The sequence below is a fragment of the Acanthochromis polyacanthus genome, chromosome 5, assembly GCF_021347895.1.
Source record: "Acanthochromis polyacanthus isolate Apoly-LR-REF ecotype Palm Island chromosome 5, KAUST_Apoly_ChrSc, whole genome shotgun sequence".
Lineage (NCBI taxonomy): Eukaryota > Metazoa > Chordata > Actinopteri > Pomacentridae > Acanthochromis > Acanthochromis polyacanthus.
In genome coordinates, this window is record NC_067117.1 from 23993183 (window position 1) to 24004469 (window position 11287).

Below are 11287 nucleotides of genomic sequence, written 5' to 3' on the forward strand. Positions count from 1 at the left end.
TTTATGGCTCTGCCTAGGTCCTCACCATGACTTCCGTCTTTTTGTAGTCGCCATTTTGGATTGAGAGTTGATCACTAGGAATAGGTAGCGTTAGCTAGCAAGCAGGCCTGACCACTGGTGCAAGTCAAAGAGACACCCAGGGGACACTTGGTGGTCCTGGACGTTATTATTTCGAGAGTAAGCTGCTTCCACGAGACATGCACAGCTTTGCTCGGTCATTCGTTCCTCCAGTTAACAGCCGCAGCTAAAACAGATGTGACAGCTAACTAGCTAGCTTAGCCACCTAGCCGTGGAACTGCTGAGCATCAGCACCGGCGCTGAGGAGAGCGAACATCACCATCAGTGTGCACGTCCCGACCTGCTGCTTTGCTCCCCTACCAGCCATTAATGTCGTGATATAACCCGTGCAAAGCTAGTCTGCAGACGTACCACAAGGTGAGTAAAACGCACCCTTCGTATTTTTCTGGCAGAACGAAATTATTTTCAAAGACGCTAACCGGCTATGTAACGTTAGCTGCGAAGCTAAGTGGGTGACCAAGCCGTCAAGAGCGGGCAACGGTGCTAATTGTTGCTAATGCTGCAACGTTAGCTCACAAAGCTAACAACATGCTCTGTAAAACTCCAGAAATCAGTGGGCAATTTTGGGATAGTATAGGTCACAGATGTGTGATGTGGTTCAAGATTTCTGCTCAAACCTGCACTCAATCAGAAAGCTAAACTAAAGCATGATCTCAGAAACAGTACCACACCTATTTTAACATATACTGTTATCATTAATTATGGTGTTGACACTGGTGTTCTGAAACACGAGGCGAAAGTTGTCATCCATCTCTTAGGAAGTCGGTGTATTATGATGTTCAGGTTTGAGCATTAGTGTGACTCTACACATTATAATGAAGATGTCTGTGTAGATTCTCAGTCATCCAGGTCATCCGAAGAAAAAAGAAGCTGGGCTTCTAAGTTCAATTGCTTAGGATTATCATAAAGAATTTGCTCAATGTGTTTTGGTTAAAACTATGTACAGTCATGTCACACAAATCAGTGGTTTGTTCTCTGTTTGTCAGGAGAGATGTATCAGCTCCCAGTGAACAACCTGGCAAGAATCAGGAGAGCCAGGAAACAAGTGAAAAAAGCACTTGGAGACATTGGACTTGAGTTCTGCAAGGACGCAGCAGAGGTGAGAGTAGTTCGGCTTGCATTGTGTTGTTTATTATCATTCACGTTTCAAAACATGCACTGCTCAAACAAATATGGGAACACTTTATCATCACAGTATAACACCAATTCAAGAAAACTTGTATATTGATCTGTCCAGTTAGGAAGCGTACGTTTTTGTGAATCAATTTCACCCGTTTTGGTGGCGAAAAATGTGAATAAAATGATGATGAGGGGTTTTGGTGAAAATGAAAGTGACAACTGCAAGCCAGGAGAGGCAATTCACTCAAGCTGAATCAGCCTGTGATTTTAATTTTCACTGATTTTTTTTTTTTTTTTTAACGTGGTTGTGAATCAACCCATCACTGGGTTAATAAATTTGGTTTCCACTGTCTGTTCTTATGTCATTTTGTTCTCCGTAAATTACGCAGTGTCTATCATTATGGTTTTCTACTCAAATCTTTTGTTCTTCAAGGTCTGGTATATGATTTAAGTGTTTTTTTTTCAGCATTGTAATTGTAACCATGTGCAGGTGGTTATTATCATTCACTGTGACAACCTTAAAGGTCTGTGTAGAAAAGATTTGATGTCAAATGTTAAACGAAATAGTAGCTTATCTCTGTGCTGACTCAGCAGAATTTGCCAAAAACCACTGTGGGCTATTGAAATATGATGTGTGCTTTTACGCATGCAAGATTGTGTACAAACAAAGGCAATAAGTTTGTCTAAATCTTTTTGCAGGAGTTCAAAGACTTTTGTCCTGATGATCAGTTTGTAAAGAGCACTCTTTGCCTTGATATCTGCGGTTGGGATCCATCGTACTCTAAAACGCAGGTACATTTTATGTGTGTGTCCAGAGCTTTTCAGAATATTTTTGCACATTTCATATTCTTCTTAATGCTACTTTTTTTTTCCCCCACTGATGTCTTTTAGGAATACCGATCAAAGCCATTTTGCTGCACAGAGTGCCCATTTTCTTCCAAATACTACTCAGGCTACAAGAATCACTTCCGCAGCGTTCACAGAAAAATTATTGACAACAAAATCCTCCTCAACTGTCCATACTGTGCTTTCACGGCAAACAAGAGAACTTTGGAAACACATGTAAAAATATTCCACATACCCAGTTCAACACGTCAGAATTATGGGAACTTACAAGGAACTGTGCTGGGAAAGAAAAACAAAACGTATTTTGATAGAGCCAGACAGGGAGATGGTGTGGAGAAAGCGATGTACTTCTGCAAAAAATGTACGTTCCGGGACACTTTGTACAATGTTGTCAGAAGACATATCTACAGGGAACATTTTCAGCATATTGTATCGCCTTATCTTGGTATGGTTTCTGAATCATCGTTTAAAAATGGTGCTAATTCTGTCAATGGCAACAACATCCTCTGTAAACGATGCCAGTTTTCCACTCGTAGCTATGAGGCTTTAGTACAGCATGTGATAGAGTACCATGAGCGCATTGGTGCTCAAGTTACCACCATGATTGGACATGCAAATGTTATTGTCTCCCGGTCACAGTCTATGTCTCAGAAGGGTCCTCTGATGATGAGCAGGGGCCACACACTTAGACCTGAGCCAGTGCCACAGCCAGTAATTGGCTATTTGAAGCCAGTGGCCACTGCTGTTAAAAAACAGTCCTCTAGCCCAACCAGTCAGGCACGTGTTGCAGTTCCTGGCAACAGCACAGTTCCTGAAAATAGTGCTGTTGGCGTAAACACAGCCCAAACACAAAAGTGGAAGATATGTACTGTTTGCAATGAGCTTTTTCCTGAAAACCTATATAGTGCTCATTTTGAAAGCGCGCACAAGGCAAAAAAAGTGTGGGCGCTTGCCAAGTACATCATGAAAATCCACAACTTCACCAGCAAGTGTTTGCTTTGCAACCGGTACCTGCCCAGTGATACACTGCTTAACCACATGCTAATCCACGGGTTAACCTGTCCACAGTGCCACTCGACTTTTCACAATGTTGAGAAAATCATCGAGCATGTAGCTCAGGCCCACCCTGACGAGTTTTTTGGACCTCCAGGCGCATCACCTTTAACCTTTGATCTCACCATTAAACAAGATAAGTCCAGTAACGTTCAGCTTGCTGTTCTCACTTTTAACATGAAGGAACCTATCAATGGGCAAGATCATTCTGCACCTGTCCAGAATAATGTTCCTCCTCTTGTCAAGCTTTCTGCTCCTAGAATAACTGAAAAGAAAAACGAACAGCTTCCAAGAGGTTTCCCTTCAGTTATTAGCAACAGTGAGGTTGGCAAAACTGTATGTCCACTATGTTTCACCATCCTCAAAGGTCCCATCACTGATGCTTTGGCCATGCATTTGAGGGAGCGACATCAAGTGCTCCAAACAATGCATCCTGTTGAAAAAAAGATGACATACAAGTGCATTCACTGCTTAGGGGTGTACACGAGTAATATGGTAGCATCTACAATCACTCTGCATCTTGTGCAGTGCAGGGCTGTTGGTAGAAACCAGGCAAACCAAGGCTTCAAGTCTGCCTTGACGCTCAACTCATCCGGGGCCGGCTTCCTCAAGAGGCAGCTACCACTGCAGGCCATGACCAACCCCAAGAGGATGAAATTGAGCAAGGATTCTAAGATTTCTCCCTCTTCCTTTGGAAATCGGGCCGAATCTGATGGCCTTGCTCTGGATCCTAGAAGCTATGAGCACAAGACCTATGAAGCCAGGAAAAATTTCCTGACAGCATACTTTAACCGGCGACCATACCTTTCTCCTCATGAGGAGGAGAAGCTGTCTGCAAGTTTGTGGCTCTGGAAGTCTGACATTTCTAGCCACTTTGCAGCAAAGCAACGGTTGTGTGAGAGAAGTTGTGAGACCAGGAGCGTTTCAGTGCTGCTTGGCTTTGACATGCAGGCTCTCAAGAAGGTTAAACATGACTTGATTTTTGAGGAGAGAAAGCTTGATCCCACCTCAACAGGGAGGTCTACTGGCTTCAAGTCCGGTACTCCAAACACAGACCAAAACAAGCAGTGTGAGACACTCAACTGTACTCTGAAACTCAGCACGTGCACAGAGACCATTTCCATCGACTCCGACAGTGAACCGGAGATTGAGGATAAACCTGCTGAGAATGGAAACGTTAACACAAACCAACAGGAGAATGTACAATCTGAGGAGCTGATAAACCTGACAGAGGATACAGAACCTGCATATGTGGATAAAGATTCTAAAGAGAAGGAGAGCTCTTTGCAAGATGGAAAAGCAAATGCCTGGATGACTTTTTGTTAGTGTCCCCACTCAGCAGTGTGTCTTGGATGAGTAACAGTTTAGTTTTAAAGGAGTGTACAAACGACAACAAAAAATACTGGTCAAATGGCATGGCTCACAAAAGCTTCTCCAGATAATGACAACCTAAGCAGTGTTTGAAAGAAAGGAAAAAATGTTACATCATGGCGCATAAATATTTGGCATATGTAAGGGACGTTGTATATAGTTTAGCCATTGTTCTTTGTTAGTTTCTTCATACAATCTGTGTTTACCTGTCATACCTTATATAGGAAATGGTTATCCCAATCTAAATACTCACTTTTTTCTCAAGTGTGACATTAAACTGTATCATACTATCTTTTCACATTTAGAAATTGTAGGATATGCTCATTGCTTATGTACACGTTTTAATATATTTCATTTGTTTAATAAAAAGCATTTTATTGAAATCAATCTGACTTATTTACTTTTTGTGTGAGGTGTAATAAAAAGCTTTCAGTAATTTGTGTCTAGCTTTATTAAAGAAGATAATGGAAGACTGCATTTTTTGGCGAGATATTTTATTAGGTGCAGTCTGAAGGAGAGAAAATGTCTGTTTTTGCCGTGTATAGGTATAATTTTAAAGTCACAAATGAAACGATGCACACCACATTTCACATCAAGCCAATATATGATTCATACCTTTTTAGAAACTTTGAACTAACAAGCTAACGGGCTTCATTACGCCGACGTTCAATTAAAACAAAATTTAAACCGAGTCGAATAAAGTACCTCCTTCAAGAATCAAATGAAATTGAAGGCAGGTTTGCAGTCAGTTTAGAGAGTAGAGATGCTGTTCACCTGCGTCTAATGATTTAGCTGTCAACTTCCGGGATGCCTCGCTCGCTGATTAGCTCGACAGTAACAGGGGGCGGGACTTCTGCCTCATACGGAAGCACAATTGGCCAACCGCCAGCGTGCATCACTATTAAGACCACCGAGTCTGCAGCTGCGAAAATGTCGGTGTTGTGTTTGCATTCACAACTACATCTTTTAGTCGCACCGTAGCTACGTTCTCAACTGGAAAATAACCTTCTGGCAGCTGTAAGTATGAATATTAGTGGTCGTTGCCTCCTGTGAGCACGTTGAATGTAGTTGTAGTGTTTTTTTACGCGTTTCCTGTGGACTGTAGTAGCTAGTTAGCATATGAAGCTAAAACTGGTAGTATCTGAACTACGGGACTTGTAGCTGGAGCTGTCAGTGATGGCAGGTTGGAATCGCAGATATCTTGCACGAAATACGTCGCAATTTAACACTAATGAGTCTCATGATGCTCAGTGCTGCTCCGTGGCTAACGCTAATGTGTGCTAGCTTATCTATAATGTTGTTTTAGGGTATCTGTTAAAATGCGTTGTTGTTTAAATCTCTGTATCTATATATTTCTCATCAGCTGTGTATAGCTGGGAAATCTAGAAGCAGTTTGCTGTAACAGGCACGGAACATTGCGAGATAAGGGGGTCGGGGGGATGACTGTTCATCTTGTCCTGACTTTACATTTGGCCTTAAATACCTTGTGTGGAAATACTTTATTGGAAAAACCTGGCAGGGAATGTTTATTCTGCCAGCGAGTTGCAGCTGGGACATTGTGTCATGTTAGCAATACCGCAGTGGGTATTTTATTTCTAGAGAACTTCTACTATAAAAGGGTTACTAATAGAAATTATGAATAATGGAGCCTTGTTTGGTATATTTCTGTCTTGGGATGATGTCCAAAAAGACACTGTTTGATTGTATAAAAGAGCCATCAGTGTAACTGTAACATCCCCGCATGTTTTCAGGCTTTCCAGTCTGCGTTTGCAAGTGAAGGAGCTCTACAGTGACAGCTGGCAGACTGGGAGGAATGACACGAGAAATCATGGCGTCTGATTAGGCCGAGGCTCACATTGTGGAAATAATGTCGTGCAGTAACAGAGAGCTGGTGGAGTTCTTTATAAGCTACAAGCTGTCTCAAAGGAACTATCCGATGTCTCTGCTGAGGCCAGAGGATGCTGGAGGAAGGACTGATGGGGACAAGGCCAGCTCAGCCTCCAGTAACGGCTTGCTGGTGAACAACAGAGACGGCATAGAGGCTGTAAAATCCACCCTTAAGGATGCGGCAGATGAATTTGAACTTCTCTTCACGCAAACTTTCAGTGACCTGTCTTCGCAGATTGACATCACCCCTGAAACGGCCTACCACAGCTTTAAGAGTGTGATGGATGAGGTGTTCAAGGATGGGGTCAACTGGGGACGTATAGTGGGCCTGTTTTGCTTTGGCGGTGTACTGTGTGTGGAATGCGTAGAGAAGAATATGAGTGAGCTGGTTCCCCGCATCGCTGACTGGATGACCATGTACCTGGATGAGCACATCAGTCCCTGGATCCAGAGCCAAGGAGACTGGGTGAGTCAGCAAGGGATGACTGACATGATATAGCAGTCAGTCTGAGACAGAACTGTGCCAGTATTGGCCCTATAAAGCAGATCAGATATTTGTAAATGATGCAGCTATTTGATTGTCATTATTCCCACTGCAGGTGCTAATCATTTGGTTATGGTAGGCTGTCTACTCGCATGTTGGTGACACACCTATACCAGGACTTGTATCACTTGATATTAAACTTTAATAATAACTACTGTCAGAACAGTATACAGCACTTTCAGGCATCCTGAGTTGAAGTACTGGAATAATCCTAAGTTTGGTAAGAAAAACGAAGCAGCTGAAGATCTACTTTATTGTGACTTTTTTTTTTTTAATTAAATATTCACTGCAAAGATTTTGAATTGTGGTTCTGAAAGTAAATTGAAATTATTTGGAGATAAATTTCGCACAGAAGAGTAGCTGCAATTGGGTTTTTTTTTTCCAAAAATTAAAAAATTCTATCCATCAGTAATGCCTAATATTAAAATTCCTGTCTTTTTTGTTTTAATTCTAGGAGTGCTTTGCTGAGATTTTTGGGCAGAACGCTGCTGCAGAAGCACGGAGGTCTCGGGATACTCTGAAGCGATGGCTGCTAGCCGGAGGGGTGCTGCTAATGGGAGTGCTGGCTGGTGTACTCATTGCTAAGAAACAGTGAAGGCGCTGCATCCCGCTCGTCATGGCACACCCAATGTAATGCTACGCCAACAGAAATAAAACTAAATAGTTAATGTTTACAACAAAATAAGCCCAGTCTGCTTGTGCACTGACAGAATGTGGATAGGCCGAAGCAGTTTGTGGGAGTATCCATAATATGTAGCTTGGTGAGCTGTTATACTTCTCACTCCGCTTTGTCCAATGTCTTTTATTTTTGTATCACATGGCACAGTAGGTGAGTTGTTGAAGGGTGTTGCTCTCAAGACTGAAAGTGCTTTACATGAACCTGATAAGCTAAGAGTGAAACAGCTGGTTTGGTGAGCACGCTTATTTTTGTCTTGTTTTTTCCTTTTGTGTATTATCCAAGGACCAATTTTTATGACTTCTAATAAACTGACATCTGAAAGAGTATATGTTATATTTCCTTTTCACTGTGTAATGCTCAGCTCCTTTTTTCTTTTTTTTTTTTTGGTTGTACTGGAGTTTTAGGCATGCTTCGAGAATAAATATATTTATAAATATGCTTTTCTTGTGTCTCTTTGTTTCCTTTTGCAGATTGTCCAGAAAATTCATGTAAAAATACATGCACGACTATAGTCCATATCCAAAATACTGTAGTTGTTTGTTGTGACTCCCATATGGCGCACAGCAGTGTCCTGTGATCCTGTTTACTTACCTTCTTCCAAACCTTTGAATCGATGCCCGCGTCCCAGATTTATCAAGTGATTCAAATTCATACAATTGTGAAATGAAATTGCAGTCATGACTTGGCACAGTAGCTTAGATTTGAATAAAAATTGTCTTCTGCTGATAAACCTGTATTAACACATACAGAAGAAACAGATTTTTTTTTTTTTTAAATTTGACATTTTAGTAGGTTTTGTAAATCATTTTCAGCATTTTATAATGATTGAAAACCTTTTGTCTAAATTTAATATTTTCTCATACATCAGTTCATATTCAACATTCATTAAAAGGAATAATTCACAGATGCAAATGCATAAAAATGGCAAACAAGCATGTATCCTATATATACCAACAGGTTTACATACAAAGGAAATGAATAAATATATGGAATGAATATATAGGAAGAATATCATGTTTTAAATAGTTTGAAGTTCGGTGAAAGTAAAATATCATGGATTAGACTGAAAATATTTGAATTCCACACATTTGTATCCTCTCTGTAGAACCTGTATGCATGTTCTCATGGGGAATATACACCTACATATATTTAGATTATGCTATGAGATATGCTTTCTTTTTGTGTTCAATCCTCTTGGTGTCATAGTTTAAAGAGGAACATGCCGTTCGGTTATTCAGTTCACTACCACTGTAATGTGCATCAGCTGAAGTAGGTGAAAAAATGAGCTGCACACTGTTATCTCTAAGCTGCAGTGTTCAGGGTTTGACATCCTGTGCACAGCGTCGGAAAGAGAAACTGGTGCAGCAGTGTTGAGCTTTTACCATCTGGGGGTGCTTGTGTACCGCAGACTTCAAAGGCAGCAGCTACACATGGAGATGTGGTGGCTGCATTTAGTTATTATTCATTAGCATGCTATTCTGTCACGATATTGATGTTACTCCATTCGTCCTTCCTGACAGCTAAATTAGATACCAAAGCAGAAATTTACCTGATAATGGATGTAATCTGCTCAACACAGCTTCTAATCCGATAAGCCGCTATCATGTTATAATAGCTGCTTCAAGGACATTGTGCAGCTTTGGAGGATGTAACAGACAAACAGTGAAGTAGCAGCAGAGAGAAGGCCACTAACGGATGGCCTTGTGAGTGAGCTGGAGCAGGCCTGTGGTTGCTAATCTATCCCCGTCATTTGCTGCCATTTCCCCAGAGCCGAGCTGACAGCTGCAGCAGATAAACAGCAGATAGAGACAGTTGAGGAAAAGAGTATAAATTATGGATGTGCTTGCCTAATCATCCTAATTTTTTTTCACATTATACACTTTTTTTTCTTCTTCTTTCTTGGCACTCCAGTGCTTGTTTTACTCATTATGATAGTTCCTGGTGAGGGGAAGACTGGATATTTCTCTACCCTAGTGCGATTTAGGGTAAACTTTCAGTAGATGTGGTAAATGGATTCAAATAGAAACCTCCTCATGACAGTCTGTAACTATTATACTATATTACTATTCATTCCCATCACCGAGGTCCTCAGGGAATCAGGCAGGTCATGTGCTGAAACGGTTGACTGCTAATGCACTGAAAACTATCCTATTGTTTTGGGTTTTTTTGTTTTGTTTTTCTACTTGGGTTTTTGATAAGTAGCGGGCAACAAAATCTAAAAAATCTAAATTTCTGTTTCGGAGTTGGTTTATCACCAATACACTCAGCGGTGCGTGTCATGCAGTGTCATGAGTGGGTGGCGTGTCCAGATGTTCACTGGGTCGTATTCACCAACATGAAACCAAATGCATAAATGAAAGTCTTATTTCTCCTTGACGCCTGCAGTGAAGCATGCACAAATCAGCTATGAGAACACACACTGGGCGATGTGTGAGGGATAATTTATAGATCTGTCTCACGGGAGGTTTTCTGTTTGTGCCCACAGATTGTTTAGCATTACAGGGTTCACTTGACCCCAACATGACACCGGTTTTGAAAGTAGAGCAGTTTATTAGTAAACCAAAGGCCACGCTGGCACACAGTAGAGCTTTTGTGGATGATGCCAGTGGTATACTTGTTACCTAAAGCGCAGGCTGTGGCCTTCGCTGACTAACTGACAGGGAGTGTGAGAGTTGGCGGAGCCGGCAGCAGGTGGATGGTTTGGGGTCTGTGGCCTCAGTGATAACTTATCAGTCATCCACCAGTCCTGAGCGAGCAACCCCAGCCCTGCTGCTCAGCATAAAAAAATATTCTACACATGCATGCCCCTTCACTGTGCTTACTGCATGGCATCTTAAATACACACTTGCAATTGGAGAACGCGGAATTCAACGCGTTTCTTTGCATTTGTGAATTTTCTCTTTGTTTTTTTGCGACAAATTTCAGTCAGAAAGTTTGCCAACGTAATCTAATCTACTAAGACATGACCACAAGTGTGATCAATATGAAACAGCCTTCTTTGGTTTATTGAGCAGGATTCCTCTATAAAAACAATCACAGTAGCTCAACATGTGTGGAAATTCAATATATGTCCTACACAGTGCTGCTTACGTCTATATAACATTTCATTATAATAAGACACATATTATTTGAGTAAATACACTCATTCAAATTCCTTATAATAATTTTAATGCATTTGTATTATAAATTTTTCTCTCTTTTTTGCTACTTTGTGCTTCTATTTCACTATATTTATAGGAAAAACTTGCATGGTTTAATCCAGCACATATATTTTAGCTCAAATTTATTTTCAGAAGCAAACAAAAATGTATATATAGAATGCTATGACTCTGGCATGGGTCATCTCCTTCATTATTTAACACTTTTACTTTTGGCCCTTCAAGTAAAACTGACTGAGAATAGTTTTATTCTTTTATTTGGGTAAGTTTTGCTTGTTTATAATGGAGTATTTTTACTGTGTGGTGTGAAATTTTGTGATGGTTTTGCCTCTTGGAAGAAATGCTCAAATCTTATACTTCAATAAAAGAACCACAGTTTATAAATAAAGTCTAACAAGTAAAGGTCCTGCACAATTTATATCTGTAGTTAAATTTAGATTTAAGTGCAGGTTAAAGAGTATTTGCATGAAAATATATTTAATCTACAATATTACATCATAATGTGTATATTAGCTATATTTTGTATTATTAAGCTAAATCTGAAAAGTAACT

General features: G+C 40.6%; 2 protein-coding genes across 3 annotated transcripts; both read left to right on the plus strand.

The window, feature by feature from the left end:
* The first annotated feature begins 54 nt into the window (after positions 1–54).
* Positions 55–4854, plus strand: adnpa (activity-dependent neuroprotector homeobox a). 2 transcript variants are annotated; one of them, XM_022189322.2, is made up of 4 exons: positions 55–435; positions 1065–1177; positions 1897–1989; positions 2089–4854. In XM_022189322.2, the coding sequence occupies exons 2-4, from the start codon at positions 1070–1072 to the stop codon at positions 4420–4422; spliced, it is 2535 nt and encodes an 844-aa protein (XP_022045014.1). In that variant the 5' UTR covers positions 55–435; positions 1065–1069; the 3' UTR covers positions 4423–4854. The 2 variants fall into 2 exon arrangements, with proteins under 2 accessions (XP_022045014.1, XP_051804241.1); XM_051948281.1 differs by having other exon boundaries at positions 1068–1177.
* Positions 4855–5324: 470 nt separating this feature from the next.
* On the plus strand, positions 5325–8015 carry LOC110971573 (bcl-2-like protein 1). Its single transcript, XM_022221979.2, has 3 exons — positions 5325–5484; positions 6219–6820; positions 7353–8015. Exons 2-3 carry the CDS (start codon positions 6335–6337, stop codon positions 7491–7493), a joined length of 627 nt encoding a protein of 208 aa, XP_022077671.1. The 5' UTR covers positions 5325–5484; positions 6219–6334; the 3' UTR covers positions 7494–8015.
* Positions 8016–11287: the final 3272 nt, after the last annotated feature.

What these genes read in the sequence shown, in the direction of transcription:
- adnpa (XM_022189322.2), top strand. Translation starts at nt 1,070, where the DNA reads ATGTATCAGCTCCCAGTGAACAACCTGGCAAGAATCAGGAGAGCCAGG. An exon ending in TCTGCAAGGACGCAGCAGAG is followed by an intron (nt 1,178 to 1,896) that starts GTGAGAGTAGTT and finishes ATCTTTTTGCAG; the next exon opens with GAGTTCAAAGACTTTTGTCC. An exon ending in CATCGTACTCTAAAACGCAG is followed by an intron (nt 1,990 to 2,088) that starts GTACATTTTATG and finishes GATGTCTTTTAG; the next exon opens with GAATACCGATCAAAGCCATT.
- LOC110971573 (XM_022221979.2), top strand. Translation starts at nt 6,335, where the DNA reads ATGTCGTGCAGTAACAGAGAGCTGGTGGAGTTCTTTATAAGCTACAAG. An exon ending in TCCAGAGCCAAGGAGACTGG is followed by an intron (nt 6,821 to 7,352) that starts GTGAGTCAGCAA and finishes TTTTAATTCTAG; the next exon opens with GAGTGCTTTGCTGAGATTTT.